Source organism: Hypanus sabinus, chromosome 16, assembly GCF_030144855.1.
Source record: "Hypanus sabinus isolate sHypSab1 chromosome 16, sHypSab1.hap1, whole genome shotgun sequence".
Taxonomy (NCBI): Eukaryota; Metazoa; Chordata; class Chondrichthyes; order Myliobatiformes; family Dasyatidae; genus Hypanus; species Hypanus sabinus.
This window is the reverse complement of record NC_082721.1, coordinates 67,095,380-67,114,482: the sequence shown is the minus strand read 5'-3', so window position 1 is coordinate 67,114,482 and position 19,103 is coordinate 67,095,380. Positions and strand designations below refer to the sequence as shown.

Below are 19,103 nucleotides of genomic sequence, written 5' to 3'. Positions count from 1 at the left end.
TCAGCACAGAGGCTATGGACCAAAGGGGCTCCTATGACTGAAAAACCATGAGATTATAGACCTTGGGACCCGGCTGCTCCCATGCCATTGAGTTTGATGGCTAGGCCTTTTGGAGTTTAAGCAGTTATAAACATACTTCACAGTGCCACTGAATATGACCAAACCATCCACAAGAATAAGAAAGCCTCTGGCAAATCTCAAAAACCAAAGACACAACCTGATGAAAATCACACCGTTAAGAAAACAAACCACCAAAATATTAAGATGCCATTTTGCTGCCTCAGAATAACATTCCCACAGACAGGAAGACTCCAGGCAAAGTCTGGACTATTGCAATATAACTCCCCAGTTCAGAAAGACTCACCAAAATCAGTACTTTAAAATTTTAAATTGACAAACACAAACCAAGATCCAACAACGCAAGTGTCAATTCCTAGGGTTGTTCTAGAAGTGGGTAAAAGGCAAGAGGGAGATGCCTCACAGCAACTGGGAGATCTGAGATCTCAGGATTTGCAGACAAACTCGCAGGATTTAAGACGAACATAATGCAGTCATGTACAGACCTTTGTGGATCATGACCCCAGGAAGTGTGAGTAGGTCCCTGTGATGCACTGAAGAGTCTCACCTCCATATTACCAAGTGCCAAATTTATGAGCAAACTCAAGGTGAAGCAGCAGCAATGGCAGTGACAGGTTTGGCAGTGATGGTGAGAATTATTAAGGTTCCACACAATACTAAAATACATCAAATGAAATATTCCTAAAATATATTTTGTCACCAACACAAAAAAACCCACAACATTAAAACTACCCAAATGAGCACAGGAGCTGGATTTAATACAATGAATTTCTACAGGTTCAATGTAGGGCTCTGTAAATGTATTGAGACACAGTCCATTCTGGGAAACAAAATCCTTTTTTGTGATACCCAACAACCAATTTCATAGCACCTTTGGTTATGAAGGTATATTTCAGTACACTCCAAGTTACAATACACAGTTACAGGAACAAACAGGTAACAAGATTTTTTTTTGGTCACAGAGTCCAGCTGCATTAGATGCATAGACCCACATCACAACACTGAAAATAGATAGTGACCACAAACAATAAGTTTTAATTCAAACAGTCAATAAAAATGAATCAGCTGTTTGTGCCCCACTTACAGATCAGAAGTGTGGTTTTGAGACAGATTTTGGTGGAAAGAAAGGGGAAAGAGAGATTTGAATTCAACAAACATTTAGTAAGCAGCCTTGGGAGAACTCCTTCCCCTTCCTCCCCACAGATACATTACCCAGTTTGCAAAGGACCAGTGAAGGGTATATCATCCCAATAGTAGGGATGCACAACTAACGAAATGAACATGTAACCCTGATGGGATTGGGCCAGTGAGCAGAGATGGGGCTGGGTTCGGGTCCTATGGGACCACTGCACCTTGCTTCCACTGGCATCGTGTCAGACACAAAGGTGGTGAGGGAGCCCTTGAGCATGAAAGGGAGCACAAGATGATTCATGGACTTGCTTTTACACTTCGCTAAAAATCAACTATCATTCAGCAAGTACACGACAATAAAAGGAAAAATAAGGCATCTGTACAGTAAACTATCAAGTATACCTACATCTTTCTGCGCAAATGCACTGCCACTTGGTGACCTAAACACATTAAAAGCAAATAGCCCCATCACTAAATATTAAAAAAGCAACTAAACTCTGAAACATCTATGACCAAAATGTAAAATTAGTAGCATGGATGCTCAGGAATCAACTTCCCCTTTTAGGCTCACATCGCCCCATCCTGATACCCCACTCACTCTCTGCTATTCATTCTTACAGCCATTAGTTGGGATACAGATGGTTTGATCTACCCATGGTAGGAGTGTGCAAGGAATTCACAGCAATGGCATCATCTGTTTCTAATCAAATCCATTCCAAAATATCACCCCTTCATATGCTGATGGAGTTGCTGTTTATGCTGAAGTATTCACTGCCCACTCTCGTACTACAGGCTGGCAGCATGCAAAGTAACTACCTCAGGGCCAAGGATCAGAAACTGCAGTGGCCACCACTCAGTGCTGGACAGCTGCTTCACTAGTCACACCTTCACCATGCAGGGTCAGGTGACCTGCAGCCTGTAACCAGACAAGCAAAGTTACCTTTCACAAACTACAGCACTACTTCCAAACCTTTACTTGCATTTGCATCAATACAATGATCTGAAGGCAGATAGCAGCCTGCAGAGTCCATTTCTTGTCTTTTTCCAGCTACACATGAAATTTAAGCTTTACTTGCTGCAGTTTAAAATGTGGCACATTTAAAAAAATGGACTAAGATGTTCTTGTCACCTCTCTGCCTCATTACCTTTCTCTTCATCCCACCCCAGGCAGGATTAATGCAAGATTTCCTGCCTGGGATTTTGATGGCGGACAGCCAAATGAATATTCAACAAGCTAAACCTTTGCCCCAGGCTGCATTAGTGCCATTTATTTCCTCACCCTCCCCACACATTGCGGCTCTCTATAACTGGACTGAGACACATGGCTGCTTCTAGATTATACAAAATTAATCAGGGCTATGCTGTTCCTCGAAACATTCTACTTGTATGAGGTGAATGCAGAATTACTCTAAGGAAACTCACGTAAGGCAGTACTTTCATTACTACACAGGGACTCAAACGTTCAAAGGTAAAGAAGAACCTTTCCAACGTCACTAAACTAGAACATAAAAAATAATGGCATGTGCCTTGGAGAGAGACTGCAATAGTCGATCTGACCCCATCTACCCAGGTTTCGACACAGGCAGCAGATTTAACCTATTTCTCAGGCTCCGCAGATGTGGAGATTTCCTCACGAGCAGCCTCCACCTTTGAGAAGTTCACATCCAGGATGTGTCGCTGTAGGTGTCTCACCCATTCTTCCTGAATTGAAAGGGGCCCATGGAACTCGACATCACAAAATCTGTTAAAAATTAAATGATTAGCTTTAACTGTCACATGTACATCAAAACAGAGCAAAATAAGTTGCTTGTGTCAACAATCATCATAGTCCAAGGATGTGCTGGGGGCACCCCACAAGCATTGCCTTGCTTTCAACACCAACATATCGTGCCCACAACTTGATACCTGTACACCTTTTGGAATGTGAGGACAGAAAAAATCCATGCGGTTATGATGAGAACATATAAAACTCATTAAAGCAGCAATGGGAACTGGACCCCAATCGCTGTGCTGTGAAGCGTCATGCCACTTGTGCCACTCCTTGCACGTTGGGGAAGAATGAGGCAGAACAGGTTGGTTTTCTGCCTTTGGCTTTTTACATTGTTCCAATGCAGCCTTTCCAGTAAGCTTTAAGCAACAGCAATTCATCATTGGACTGGACATATGACAGATCTCAGGACTCAACAATGAATTCAACTATTCCAGATGGTGAGAGCAACACACAAAAGAACTGGAGGTTACAGTGGGTCAGCAAGAGGTGGGTAATGGACAGTTTCAGGCCAAAAGCCTTCATCAGTCCAGACGATGGGTCTCAACTTGAAACATCAACTGCCCATTTCCCTCCATAGATGCTGCCTGACCTGCTCAGTTCTTCCAGCTCCTTTGTGTGCTGCTTCAGATTGCAGCATCTGTTTCTTATGTCTCCATTTCAGATAATGGGCCTTTTACATCTGTATCAGAACTGGCCAATCCTGTTGAAAGGTAACCAATCTACAACAATAATTCTTCCTCTCTTCACATATGCTGCCTGATTTCAATTCTTTCTAGTACTGGTCTTTATTTCAGCTTACCAGAATCTGAAACCGTTTGCTTCTCTAGTTTGAGGCTCTCCTTTCACAGGGACTGCATTTTTAACTTTGGTTTCCCCTCAACCCTGCCATATTCATTCTCTTCCTTTTATATACAGTACTGTGCAAAAGTCTTTGGCAAATATATATAGCTAGAGTGTCTTGCATGGTACTGTATTTGTCAACATGGAGCTGAGTGAGTTTGTAAAACTGGCAGGAGCAAAGGATGTTGGGATTGGCAAGGATGGAGCATCATGGGACAGGTGGCAGAGAAGGAGCGTCAAGGGCAGAGGGTGGCGTGGGTGGACACACACCCAGCAAGGTAATTTGATTTTAAACAATGTTTACTGATAACTACAGAACGTCTCTCTGGTGCTTCCCGTTCCAGACAACTAAAGATTAGTGTTAATGTTCATCTGTACATTGAAACATGTAGTAAAATGCATCATTTATATCAACGATCAACACAATGTGAGGATCTGTTGGGGGAAACCTGCAAGTATTCCAATGCCAACACAGCATGCCCATTTATTAAACTGTATGTCTTTGGAATGTGGGAGGAAATGAGAACCTGAAGGAAACCCACACAGTCCTGGAAGAATGTATAAACTCCTTACAGACAACCTAGGCTGCTGGTGCTGTAATAGTGTTATGCTAACCGCCTTGCTACTGTGCTCCTGTTTCAAGTGCCAGTGAAAGTTTGACCTAATGAAAGTCTCACCAGACCTGCTTGAGTACTTCCCAAATTCTTTGTTTTTATTTCACATTTCTCATGTCGCTGTGTTTTTTTTTGCTCTGCAGGTTTAGTGATGTCCAGTCAGCAGAGCAGCCACCTTGGAGACACCTATCCATCACAACAAGGATACCAGCTCAGTACTACTTGTAAAAAAAACACACAGGGAGTTGTAAAAGCTTCTGACTTTCTTAAGTACGATATGGAACGAGACTTAGTGTCGATGCCCTGGGTCAAAGGCTACAGGATGGTATGGAGCTCAGCCTCTATTGATTTATCAACATGGAGTTCAAAACTACTGATCATTAGGACAGCTTTGATCCATTTTGATGTTAATGTGCACCAATGTCAATGTCAAAATAAACCCTGTGAATTAAACAAAAAGGTATTAGTGCCTAACTCCACAGCATGTTACTGAAGCACTAGGACGTACATCAACTCTAACTTACTCGTAACATCTGCCTAATTGATAAACCTGTCAGACAGGTCCTATCGAATCAGTGAACAGTACAATGACGCGAGCACAGCCATCCTGTTGTCTCACATCAAAGTGCACATTCTGAAGACAATTGTAGCACAGAGGCAGCTGCTTATTACAAAGCTGAGTAGGAAAAATATACCCAGTGTGAGGGTGGGAGCTTAACATTCTATACCTAGAGAATGGAGAGAGAATAACAGGATAATTCCTGAAACGTGAGCACTTCTGAGGGTGATGGATCCATTTACAATTTCTACTGAAGTTACCCTCCAAGGTCAAGTGCAACAAGATTGTGAGAACACCATGACTAGTCTACATCAAGCCACTGACTTTCCTGAAATGCTTTCTGATGGTTACCAGTTCAAACTTAACACTATAATAGAGACCAAACTTAACAAGGAGACAGTGGTTCAAGCCTAAATTGAGGGAATTAGAGACCAACAAAAAATGACCTCACCCACATCCCAAGAACAACTTTCTGAAGAAAAGCAACCACTGACATAGAACAGGAAAGCAACTTTGGCCCACAATGTTGTGCCTACTCCTTTAACCTACTCCAAGATGACTCTAACCCTTCCCTCCCACATATCCCATTTTTCTTTATCCACGTGCCTAAGAATTTCTAAAATGGCCCTAATGTACCTAACTCTGCCGCTACCTCCAGCAGCACGTTCCATGCACCCGCCACTCTAAAAACTTTTACCTCTGACACCCCGTCACTCCCCCTATATTTTCCACCAAACATTTTAGAGTTGTAGCCGAGACATCATTGACATGGCGTAGCATGGCAGTGAAGTGGTTAGAGCAACCCTATACAGCTCGGGGCGCTGGAGTTCAATCCCAGCGTCCTCTGTAAGGAGTCTATATGACCTCCCTGTGGAATGCATGGGTTGTCTCCAGCTGTTCCCATTTCTTCCCACAGTCGAAGGAGGTGCTGGTTAGTAATTGGTCATTAAATGTAATTTGTCACATAATTAGTTTAGGGTTAAATCGGGGGTTGCTGGATGGTGTGGCTTGAAGGGCCTGTTCCACACGGTATCAATCTCTCATCTTCCCCTCCAAAGAGAAAAGCCCTAGCTCACTCAAACTATCCTCATAAGACATGCTTTCTAATCCAGGTATCATCCATCCTAGTAAATCTCCTTTGCACCCTCTCTAAAGCTTCCACATCTTTCTTATAATGAGGCGACATGAACTGAATACATGATAATGGCACACTTACCTGCATTTCAGAGTATAGATGTTTCCTATGAACTTCACTAGTGAGAGAGGTTCAGGTTTCAGGACTGGAAAGATCACAGGTCTCACTCGGAGAGGTTTTGGTTCCTCTGATTTTGACCTGAATGTCTTTGGCTCCTTCCCTTCCTCGTCTTTCGGAGACAAGCTCTCTGTGCATGCCGCTGGCTTTTGCTGCTTACGCTCATTGTCTGAACATGAAAGAGAAACCGTTAGCTTTTTAAAACATTAAACATTACATCCACTCAACCTTTTTGGGAAGACAGTTTCAAAGACAACTTCAGATGTGGTAAGGTTAGACTGAAAACCTGTCTGTACACTTAAACCCTCCAAAGGTCACACTGTTCAACAGCAATAACTTATATATTATTCCCATGGATGTGCACTACTCTAGATAGCAGAGAAAAATATTTGCCTGTATAGAGACAGTAAGCCACTAAAAAAATTCTAATTAAGAATAGTCCATTGCCAAATGTATGATCCTATATCCTTGGTCAAATCAATAAACACAAAACTATTTAAGCATCAGTAGGTACTTTTGTTTAGGGTGAAAATAATTTGAATACAATAATTTGTATTCTGACTACAATATGCATGCAAACAATCCAGTTACATATCAAAGAACATATCATGTTACCACAGTTCTTAAGCTTTCAGATGCACTGAAGGGCTCCGTTTTGGGAAAAAGTCACTTTCTTGGAACATGATATTTTGAAGGCTAATGCAAGTGGTAGTTTGGAGGGTTTAACTGTATCTACCAGACAGGACAGACAATTACTATACATATGCCATGAATCAAGCAAAAATACCATTTATCAGAAAAGTAGCCCCCATACACTTTCACATTTACTGCCAAATGTATTTTATGTAAGATTACACTTAAACAGGACAGAGTGAGTCAGAACAATCCATTTTCTTCTACTTTCTCAGCCATTAACCAACCTTTCCCAGAATTCAATGAACTCTGAAATTTGTGCCTGCAGAGTGAGTCACCAAACCGCATGCGAACGGGGCTTGATTTCAATCTTATACCGGTTTAACTTACTTACACATTACAATGAATTAAGCACCTTGGCTCCGTTTCTATACAGAAAAGAGTGCAAGAACAAAGGCACAATAAATACAATCCACTCACGTGCAAATTAGAACAAAAACTTACATACATAAAAGCAAGCAGAAGCTGCAACTATTCCCTGAACTTCTAGGGTTAGGCTTTGCATTCTCAAGCACGTCATGGAATAGACGTTCAACTTCATTAGTGGGGACCAACTTTGTGTTTGGATTACAGCATGTATAATCACACATACAGTTTCCTTTTACAGTGCATTGCAATTTAACAAGCTTTCTCTTCAGCACTGTCAAAAGTTTACATTTAGTTTCTTTTTTTTTGGTTAAGTTATACAAAGCCAAAGGGTCTCACATGTGTCGGTGAGTGCAGGTTCAGCCTTTTCGTGGAGTTCCTCAAACTGAGACAGACTCGGTAACTTCCTTTTCAATCCAGATTTCAGATGGCCACGCATGTGGTTGGAGAGGCCTACACCCGTGGTTAGTGTCACTCCACAATACTCACAGGTTCCTAACTTGACTGGGTGCTCTGTTGTCCAAAATGAAATTAAGATTCAGTTACCACCCTGCCTTCCACAGTTTAATTCCTAACTTAATTTGAGGTTCTGGCAGGTCTCAGCCTAGTTCCTAGTGGACAGGAGTCCACAGCACTTTAAAGGCTCATTAATTTAGCAATGATCGTCTGCAGATTTCTTTAGCAGATGGTGTGTGAAATGGAAATAGAAATTAACGTACCACTAGGGGCTACTTTTAGGAGTTAAGATGGAAGACACCTGGGGTATGTAGGCAAGATAGAGCATTAGGCTGGGAGCTCTGTATCATGGGGGTGAAGCCCTATCTGACTAGGAAATTCTCAACAACTGCAAAGCAGGAAAATGCTCCACTTTCAATCACATCCCACACAGACTCTCGCTTTCATTCCTCATCCATGCATCATGCCAGGTAGTTGGAATGGGAAAAAGATGCAAAGTAAAGGAAGCCCCAGAGCCCACTCAACCATCAGCATTTACTAATGAACAATTAGTTCCTTCCAACTTTTCAATGTTCTTCAACACAATTCCTTTCAAAATGCTGCTGGATAAAATCTAGACACAAGGTTAAAATTTCAAGCATTTTGATCAAGTCTTCTTCACATTATTGTTTGAGACATTAATAGATTCCCAAATGCAAGTAGGTTCAAACCAATAGAAATGCTTGATTCTAAAAGGTTTTAAAAGACCGTGTAACTGGAGAAAGGAATACTCAGTAATCAATAATGCTCTCATGTGCAAGGCATGGAGATTTTACATCAGCTCAGCAAACAGGTCACATGTATTTAAATGTCGACTGTTTATTCTTTTCCATAGATGCTGCCTGACCTGCGGACTTCTTCCAGCACTTCGTGTGTGTTCCTTAAGATTTCCAGCATCTGTAGACTCCCTTGTGTTTATTAATTACTTCTGCTCCTTTTCCACAAAACAAATCCAATCAGCCTCCTTGAATGGCCCATTGCTCTATGCACCTTCCCCATTCACCCAAGTTTGGCCCGACACATCCCACTCCCTAACCCTGCCTACAAATGGCCTCTCTTAGTGCAACCCTTTTCCTCCCACAAACCACAAGCAGAAAGCTCCTTACAGTGCAAATTCTCTCCCTGAACCCCCACAACTGGACACCTCCACAGACAAAGCACCTCTAACCATCCACACTGCAGAGATACCTCTAGGCAATCCACAAGGGGTTGAGCAAAAACAGATGACGTTAAGCCACGGAAGGGGAAAAGTCCGGCAGGATTTAAGGAATGCCTCGATGCAGGAATGAGCAGCAAGCAGGAGGATTTGGAGTTCTCAAACTTAGGGCCTTAGCAGCTGAAGGTGAAGCAACTAATCTGTATCAATTACATTCAGAGATGAACAGAGTCAGGGTTATTATTGCTGATATATGTTGTGAAATTTATTTGTTTTACAGCAAAAGTACAGTTCAATACATAATATACTATAAATTAAAATAAGAGATGTATATATAAATAAATTAGTCGTGCAAAAAGAGAGAAAAATAGTAGGTAGCGTTCATGGATTCATTATCTGTTCAGAAAATTGATGGTGATCCACCCATAATTGGAGGACATCACAGAGGGTGAAAGGCTACAGTCCAATCACAAAGCAGGGCCTGGCAAGTCCTCAAAGGGATTTAACAACAAGGATGAGAGTTTATAAATGAGATAGTTTTAAACTGGGAGGCGTGGGTGAGCAAGACTAATAGATGATGGGAACAAAGTTACTAACACCTTAACTTTACATAGAGGGAGGCCAGTAATGCATTTAGAATGGTTGAGTTGCAAGAACAATGTCAGAAGCAGAAGAGCTGCACCAGCAACATTACAGAGCTTGAGACAAATGATAGTGCATCGGCAGTTATGGTTCTATTCTGGGTCAAATAAGACACCAAGATTGCAAATTGCTTGGTTTGCTTTCAGACAGTTGAAACAGAAATTGGAGGTGTTGGCAGCTAAGAAATTATTTACTTGAAGGAAATTTCTGCATGCCGAGTAATGGATTCTGACAAACACAGTTAGTCCAGAAAAAACACGAGAATCAAGAACGATGCTGGCAAACTAAGAGAGTTTAGAGAGAAAAATTGCCTTTCAACTCACGAGAGAGCATTGGCCATCATTTTTTTTTGCTGTTGATATTTCTGTAGCAGAAACATTTCTTTTTTATGAGGTTGAGTTGCTAGCTCAACACTCAACCCAGCATGGACGGAAAGCGTGCACAGGAACCGGCTGGATTCGAACTCAGGCCCCTCCGCCCCAAGGTCCAGCGCTGATGTCACTATGCCACCAAGACATTAAGGACACCAGAAGCAGCAATGGCAGAATGGGAAGGGAAGCCACTATTGGTGGTTCTCTGGCTCTGACTGCAAATAACAGTGGAAATGGATCTATTCATGGAACAGAATAATTAGATAAATGTATATTGTACCATTAAGACAATTATTATATATCAATACAAAAAGCACTGGAGGACTGCAGCAGGTCGGGTATATGGACCGGAAAAAACAGGGGAGATGAAGAACATCGATCTGAAACATCAACTGTTCATTTCTCTTCACACATGTTGCCTGACCCACTGAGTTCTTCCATCCCTTTTGTGTGGTTCCAGATTGCAGCAACTGCAGTCTTGTGTCTTTTTTTTGCATTTGTTGAGGACAATCTATGCAGTGAAATACTGATGTCCTTATTGAAAAAAAACACAAGGAATATTAGGACTCAAAACTGAACACAAATCATATAATTAGGGCAGAAGGCCAAAGATTTGGACTGATGTAGGCTGCAAAACATCTTGTAGGAGGAAAACCAGGTATAATAGTTTAGGGAGCAGACACCTAAGGAAGGTTTGGGGTCGTTTTGAAGGAAAGATTGGCAACTATGGAAATTTGGATCACACACAAGGTCGGTATTTCTCTAATTGCAGACATAGTAAGTGTTTTTAGGAATAAAGGAAATTACAGCAAGAAGGTGAGGCAAGGACATGGAAGGATTTAAAAACAAGGACAGAAACTTGAAATCTTTGTTTTGCCATATTATGAATCACTCAAAAATGTATTGAAAAGCTGAATGTGAATGTCACCAGAATTCATTATCCATTGTTAATTATCCCTCCTCCCCATCGCTGAGGTAAAGATGTGATTAAAAATCAACACAATGGGCTTTAGGACAAGTATGGCAGGGTTTTGCACAAGATCAAGCCGAGTATGGGAAAATGGCATGAACAGAAATAGTTTAAAAACATGATGGATGGAAGGTGCGGCAAAAGTGCAGAGACAGGAATGGAGCAGGCATAATTATACAAACTGAAAGTATGGTCGATGGGCTGACCTGTGACAGAAGCTCAGTTGAGGCCTGAGCATGATACCTGGATTGTGTTACCTGGATTACAGGTTCAGCCTTTGCTAATTGCCAGGATGTAAAATGGTGTCAGTGTCTTGGGACAGAGGTTAGTCTGAAAGCAATTGTTTCTGACCATCTGCAAAAATTTACTTACAGAAACTTCCAATTCACTAGGATTCAAAATATGAAGCTAAAACAGAACTCATAGCTTGTATTGATAATTACATCATAGCAGCCTCACTGGAATAGCAAAATTCCAAAGTAAAATTTGGGAACTTAATTATAATGTCAAATACAGAGAACTTGATGCAAGATCTTCGAAATTCTTCATTAGATGCGAGAAAACTATAAGGTAAACGCATCTGTCTTTTGTGAAGAAAGAAATTCAACATCACAAATCGAGTTAGGCATAATTGGGATTATACAGAATATGATGAAGGCCCAAAGCAACAAGGACTAGACAAGGCTGTACTTTCCCAACTCCTTTAATGAAGTTGATACAAGTGAAGGTTCATCCTCAACTTGAGATTTTATTTCATTTGCTGTTGAAAATACCAAGACACAGCAATATGGAAATTTACAGCTTCAGCTCAGAAGATAATAAAGAGCCATATATATTTATAGAGTGTTCTTGAAACAATGAGCCATACAAAAAATAGTGCCAAACACTAAAAAGATCTTAAAGTGGCACAGCAGTGCAGTATTAAACGTAATGCTTTACAGCGCCAGTTATAAGATTGGGGTTTAATTACTGCCACTGTCTGTAAGGAGTTTGTGTGTTCTCCCCATGACTATGTGGCTTTCCACTGGGTGCTCCAGTTTCCTCCCACATTCCAAAGATGTGGGTTAGGGTTAGTAAGTTGTGGGTATACAGGTTCACAATCCCTTATCCGAAATTCTGAAACCCAAAAAGCTCCGAAAACCGAAGTTTTTTCGCCAACAGCTGACATCACTCAGGTGTGACGTGGCAGCACTAACAGAGGCCACCAGACGTCAGGTGTGGCTCAGCGCTTGTACTGGTTACATGTGCATTTGCTATTTGCTAATATTTTGACTTTGTGCTTAATTTCATTGTGAAAATGTCAAAAAGATCTGCAGATACCCCTATGGGTAACAATGAGAAAAGGAGAAGGAAGCATCTATCATTATCAATAATGCATAAAGTGGAGTTATTGCAGAAGCTTGATCGTGGCGTGTCAATGTGGCATCTTACAGAAGAATATGGTATCGGAACTACCACTGTATATGATTTAAAGAAACAGAAAGACATGTTACTGAAGTTCTATAGTGACAGTGACATTCTGCATTTATTCCAAGAAGGCATTTATCATGTGTTTGATTCAGTTATTTGAAGCTGTATATTTTTATGTTTTATTGAAAGTTTTTGTCATTATTCCCTAAACAATACAGTATAACAACTATTTACATAGCATTTACATTGTATTAGATATTACAAGTAATCCAGAGACAATTTAAAGTATATGGGAGGATGTGCGTAGGTCTGGTGCTCCACAGGGCCCTAAAGTCCACCTGCACTAAGACAGGTTAAATAAGGGACTTGAGCATACGTGATTTTTGGTATCCGGAACCAATAAGGAGGGATTCTGAAATCCAAAAAATTCTGAATTCTGAAATGCAATTGGCCCTAAGGATTTCGGATAAGGGATTGTGGACCTGCATTATGTTGGCATCCAAAGTGTAGTGACACTTAACGGCTGCCTGTCACAACCTTAATTGACTTGACACAAATGATATATTCTACTGTATGTTTCAATGTAATGTGATTGAGCTAATCTTTTATCTCTCTTCTTTAGAAGAACTATGATCATCTGCAGATAGAATGCAATTTTCCAACCTTCAAAGAAATAAATCTTACACATGTACCACTGTAGCACAGCAGTTAGAGTGATGCTATTACAGCTTGGGGTGTTGGAATTCAGAATTCAATTCCAGTGCTGCCTGTAAGGAGCTTGTGCATTCTCCCTGTGATCACGTGGGGTTCCTTCAAGTGCTCCTGTTTCCTCCCATAATCCAAAGATGTACCAGTCACTAGGTTAACTGGCATTGTAAATTGACCTGTAATTAGTCTAGTGTTAAATAGGTGGGTTGTAGGGCAGTGCAACATGTTGGACCGGAAGGGTCTGTTCTGTTCTAAATAAAAAAGGGAAGTCTAACTGATCAAACTATAGCAAGAGCCACATACAAATGAGGAACTTCATCAACCAAAGTGTGGAACTTCTGAAGTTTCAGAGGCTAAAGATGAACTTTTGACTCTTTTGCATACCCAGATGCATTCTTGGATAGGCTGTTGATGGCAATATTTGAACAAAAGTAAAAGATAATCTGCAGTGCATTTCACAACTGAAATTACACAACTGCTTTCCTTACAAAACCTGTTATCCTCACAACTTATATTTCAATAAATGCTCCCACTGGTACGTGTCTCAAATAGTTTCTGACAACCAAGTCCAGCTCCTGCCTTTCACATGTGGCTTAGCTATGAAGCCTGACAGGAGAAGGGGTAAGGCGTGTTACTGGTGCCATAAAACCAGTCATTATGGGAAGATGGGGCTCATGAGCCAAGGCTGGCCACTCAACTAGGAGAAGGAAAGCTCTGATCTCAAGTACTACTGCCTTGCAGCTACACCCACTCATGGGAAGGCTTTGAGAGTAAACCCAGGGAAAAAAATCTGGAGCTGGAGTCCCTAAGGTAACCCTATGTTGAGTTCAATGCTGACTGGCAATTCCTGCAATGCCACTGGTGTCAAAATTCATCAGTCTTTTCCATTCCTTTGGATTTATTAGCTGTATGGAAAGCAGGAGCCTGCTGTTCTCCATATTATACTGCCCTGGCTTGAATGTTCACAGCTAATGTTCATGCTCAACCCTGACCACCTGAGGGCCTCAATAAAGCAGACATCACTATTCTTACTTATCAACCACACTGAAGTTTACTTCTGTGTTCACTTCCTTGCAATATTACTTTTTTTTTTGGAATTTTTTGATCTTTTAAGATAGCACCTTGCACAAACTAACACATTAACTGTTTATCCGTTAGGTTTATTCTTGATTGGATAGGGTTGGATGTCAAGTTACTAGACTTTTACACCTAGTGACAAAAAAACTATAGATTTTACCTGCTTGTTTACAGAAGAAAAGAAAATCTTTATTATAAATTTTTGTTTGGTCATTAACCTCCCAACCATGCTCTACTGAATACAAAATGAAAAGTAGAATAATTTTTCCTCCAAGATGCTCTCAAAAGTAATTTAGCCCCACACAACTATTTGAATATTAGCAAGTAACAATGTTTTATTTATCAGACAACTGCATTTTTGATTTATTTGAAATTTTGAAATATTTTGACTGCCACTAATTAAGTACCGGTCTCATCTTTTTATTCTGATATATTGTTCCATTCATTTCCAAGTTTAGAATGATAGAAGGGTTCACAAGTCCGCTGAGAATCCCCAGTGATATTTACATGAGACGTTTGCAATATTTTAAATGCAATAGACTGCAGGAGATCTGCCTAAATATTAACTCAAACTTGTTGTAAAATCAATTTATTTTAAGCATATAGCAGTAGAAACTCAGAAAAATTAACAAAGCTTCAAATGGGACACTTCACAGAAGCTAAGACAGAAAATTTCTTTGGACACCAAATCTCGTCGTGTTTAGTTTTTCAGCTCATTTTGAAAGAATAAAGTCAGCTTAGATGAACAATGAACTTAAAAGCATTAGAACCAATAGCTTCAAATGTTTAAAAGACATTTAGGCAGTTACAAAGACAGCAAAAGGCTTAGAAGGATATGGGCAAAACGCAGGCAAATGGGACCAGCTCAGAAAGACATCTTGGTCATTATGGACAAGTTGGGCTCAAGGGCCTGTTTCTACACTGTAAATGATTCTAGAAGTTGAATTGTGAAACTACAAAGAAAATGCTTTAGTTTTAGTTCCTGGTGAATTTGAAAGGAATTCTAGGAAAGTATTATGAGAAGTTCATTGTGTATTTCCATTCAATTGAGATGGACTGGAGGAATTCAAACACAGAAAAGATTTAATATTCAAAATAGTAGCAGGGCATTTGAAGCCAGAAGTGCAGAGCCACAAAGCCTGTCCCACTCCCAAGGATGAAGGATGGACTATAGCATCATCATATTCTGTCTGTATTTTTAAAATTCACAACCTTGTTATGACACACAGATGTCAATGTCACAGGATATTGACTTTCCAGACCATCACTAAGCATATAGTCATTGGATTACAGAGCTGTCATGGAATAGTTGGTTTCACAGAAAGACTGACAATGAAGGTCTCATTTTCAATAAGTCAAGCTATGCAAAGCAGAAGTTCCCCAATTCTGAGAAATTAGTTAGCTGTAGTTAAGCAGGAGGTATGGACACATTGGCTGGCAGTAGTAACCAACTCTTGAGACATGAGGGAAAGGATGGAAAAGGCTTCTGTTCATGATTAGTAGAAGGCTGCTGGACCAGACAACATCCCTGATAGAGTGCTCAGAGGATGTGCAGACCAGCTAGCAGATGTTCTCACTGACATCTTCAACATCTCTCTGAGCAACGCCACCATTCCAACGTGCTTCAAGGCTGCCACCATCGACCCCGTGCCGAAGAAATCTTCAGTGTCCTGCCTAAATGACTACAGTCCCGTTGCACTTACATCCATCATGAAGTGTTTCGAGAGGCTCGTCATGAGGCATATCAAGACCCTGCTGCCCCCCTCACTGGACCCCCTGCAGTTTGTGTACTGTCCCAACAGATGACACCATTGCCACCACCCTCCACCTGGCCCTAACCCACCTGGACAAGAAAGACATATGTTCGGATGCTGTTCATAGACTTTAGTTCAGCATTCAACACAATCATCCCTCAGAAACTGAATGAAAAGCTGAGCTTATTGGGCCTGAACACCTCCCTCTGCAACTGGAACCTAGACTTCCTAACTGGAGACCTCAGTCAGTCCGGATTGGGAGCAGCATCTCCAACAGCATCACACTGAACATGGGGACTCCCCAGAGTTGTGTGCTCAGTCCACTGTTGTTCACTCTGCTGACCCACGACTGTACTGCAACACACAGCTCGAACCATATCATCAAGTTCGCCGATGACACGACCGTGGTGGGTCTCATCAGCAAGAACGACAAGTCAGCTTACAGAGAAGAGGTGCAGTGGCTAATGGACTGGTGCAAAGCCAACAACTTGTCTCTTAATGTGAACAAAACAAAAGAGATAGTGTTGACTTCAGGAGGGCATGGAGTGACCACTCCCCGCTAAACATCGATGTCTCCTTGGTAGAGATCGTAAACAGCACCAAATTTCTTGGTGTTCACCTGACGGAGAATCTCACCTGGTCCCTCAACACCAGCTCCATAGCCAAGAAAGCCCAGCAGCCTCTCTACTTTTTGCGAAGACTGAGTAAGTCCATCTCCCACCCCACCATCCTCATCACATTCTACGGGGGTTGTATTGAGAGCATCCTGAGCAGCTGCATCAATGCCTGGTTTGGAAATTGCACCATCTCAGATCGCAAGACCCTGCAGCAGATAGTGAGGTCAGCTGAGAAGATCATCGGGGTCTCTCTTCCCGCCATCACGGACACTTACACTACACGCTGCATCCGCAAAGGAAACAGCATTATGAAGGACCCCATGCACCCCTCATACAATCTTTTCTCCCTCCTGCCGTCTGGGAAAAGGCTCCGAAACATTCAGGCTCTCACGACCAGACTCTGTAACAGTTTCTTCCCCCAAGCTATCAGACTCCTCAATACCCGAAGCTGGACTGAAACCTTGTCCTACTGCCTTGTTTATTATTTATTGTAATGCTTGCACTGTTTTTGTGCACTTTATGTAGTCCAGTGTAAGTCTGTAGTCTAGTATAGCTTTCTCTGTGCTTTTTTTATTACGTAGTTCAATCTAGTTTTTTGTACTGTGTTATGTAAACCATGGTCCTGAAAAATGTTGTCTTATTTTTACTATGCACTGTACCAGTAGTTATGGTCGAAATGACAATAAAAGTTGACTTGACTTGACAGTAGTAACTAATAATCAAATACATATGTCTGCATGTGTTTATTCTGGATAAGAATAGGATAGGGAAATATCTATAATGTGTTATCTCTGCACTCTCAACCATCCTAATGGGATAATTAGCCTGCCAATACCTACCATCTAGATTGAACATAGAAAATAATCAAAATAATAACAATATCTTAACTATTAGTTTAAGAATACCAAAACAGTGGACCCAAGAAATAGTTCGCGCAACATCTAATTTGGGCAAGTTATTGGGAAAAAAATTCACTGTGTATATACAGATCTTTTCTCACCCCTTTTGGATGGTGTGTTTGTGTATTTTTACCTCAATCTTAGGTCCTCTACCAGAGGCCTGGGAGCTTGAGGGCTCAGCGCAGTATCCTTGCTTTTCCCAATGGTACATTCTTCTGGACCAAGATCTCAGATGTTCTTCCCGGGATTTGTTAGAGCCATTCTCTCAGTCTAGGTATCACAGCTCCAAGTGGTCCTATCACCATCAGAATCACTCGGGCTTTAACCTTCCATATCCTTTCTAGCCAGTCTTTCAAGCCCTGGTATTTCTCTAGCTTCTCATATTCTTCCTGATGTTACAGTCATTCGGGACATCTATTGCTTTCTTGTGTTCCTTGTCCAATATTACCATGTCTGGTTGGTTGGTCAGTACCTGCTTATCAGTCTGTATTTGGAAGTCTCACAGGATCTTAGCTCTGTTATTCTCTATCAGCCCTTGGGTGTTTCCCATTTAGACTTGGGAGTGTCCAATCCATACTCAGTGCAGATATTCCTGTACACAATTCCTGCAACTTGGTTGTGCCGTTCAGTGTATGCTGTTCTTGCCTGTATCTCACACCCTGCTGGATAGTTTCAGCAGTTTCCGTGCACAGTCTGTATAATGGGTTTTGTTTGGTGTGACAGACCCTGCTTTTTTTGCTCTTGTGCTCAATGCCTGTCCTTCTGCAGCCAAGTGCCTCTGTGCTGTCCCTTGTCCTCCACTTCCAGTCATTGGTAGGACTTATGTCAGCCACCTCTCATATCTGGCAATGGTATCTCAGGTGAGTGGCTTGTGCTGCCATGGCCTCTGGTTCTCTGGCTCTGCTTCACCCACTTACATTTCCATGTTTCCTGCCTGCTGTCTGAGGTATTCTCCTAGCAGATCATGCTTAGGGGCCATCTTCCTGACATACTCATGGATATTTCACATTTCTTCCAGGATTGTGGCCTTGACATTTCCAAGACCCTGTTCTCCTTTATTCTGGTGGGTGCACAATTGCTCAATGTTGGACTTTGGGTGGAATCCTCCATGTACTGTTAGTAGTTTTTGAGACTTCTTTCTTTGGCCAGCACACTAATGTGGCTGGGTATCTGATGATTGGTAGGTTGAATGTGTTCATGGCTCTGATCTTGTTCTTCTCATTCAAGTGTTTTTTTTAAAAGGAACTGTCTCACTCTTTGGAGGTACTTGGATGCTGCACCCTTCCTCGCATCCTCATCGTGGCTTCTGTATGCTTGCAGGATCCCCAGGTATTTGGAGCCGTCCTGTACTCCTGGTATGTGGCCTTCAGGTAACTCGACTCCTTCAGTCTTGATGAGTTTGCCCCTTTTCACTATCATCTGGCTGCACTTTTCCAGTCCAAATGGCATCCCAATGTCTCTTTCATTCCAGCTCAATTTCATCCATGTACAGGAGGTTACTGATGATCAATCCACTCTTGAACCTATGCCCATAACAAGACTCAGATGATCTAGCTGATGGGGTTCAAACCTATGCGGAACAGCATATAACCTCTCTGTCACCAACATGGAAGGTCCTATCAGGCATCATAGCCACTAAACTGAAGAAATGCGTGTAAATTCAGAGGGGGATTGGTAACATTAACATGGAATATATATAA

At 41.5% G+C, this 19,103-nt stretch overlaps 1 protein-coding gene across 1 annotated transcript in view; it reads right to left on the bottom strand.

Moving 5' to 3' along the window:
- Positions 1 to 815: 815 nt before the first annotated feature.
- LOC132405910 (uncharacterized) overlaps positions 816 to 19,103 on the bottom strand; it is a 150,219-nt gene continuing 131,931 nt past the window's right edge. Inside the window, exons 11-13 of the mRNA XM_059990889.1 lie at positions 7,644 to 7,817; positions 6,210 to 6,414; positions 816 to 2,950 (exon numbers count right to left, since the gene is read on the bottom strand). Of these exons, the coding sequence (XP_059846872.1) occupies positions 2,806 to 2,950; positions 6,210 to 6,414; positions 7,644 to 7,817 (524 nt within the window). The 3' untranslated portion in view covers positions 816 to 2,805. The remainder of the gene's footprint in view (positions 2,951 to 6,209; positions 6,415 to 7,643; positions 7,818 to 19,103) is intronic.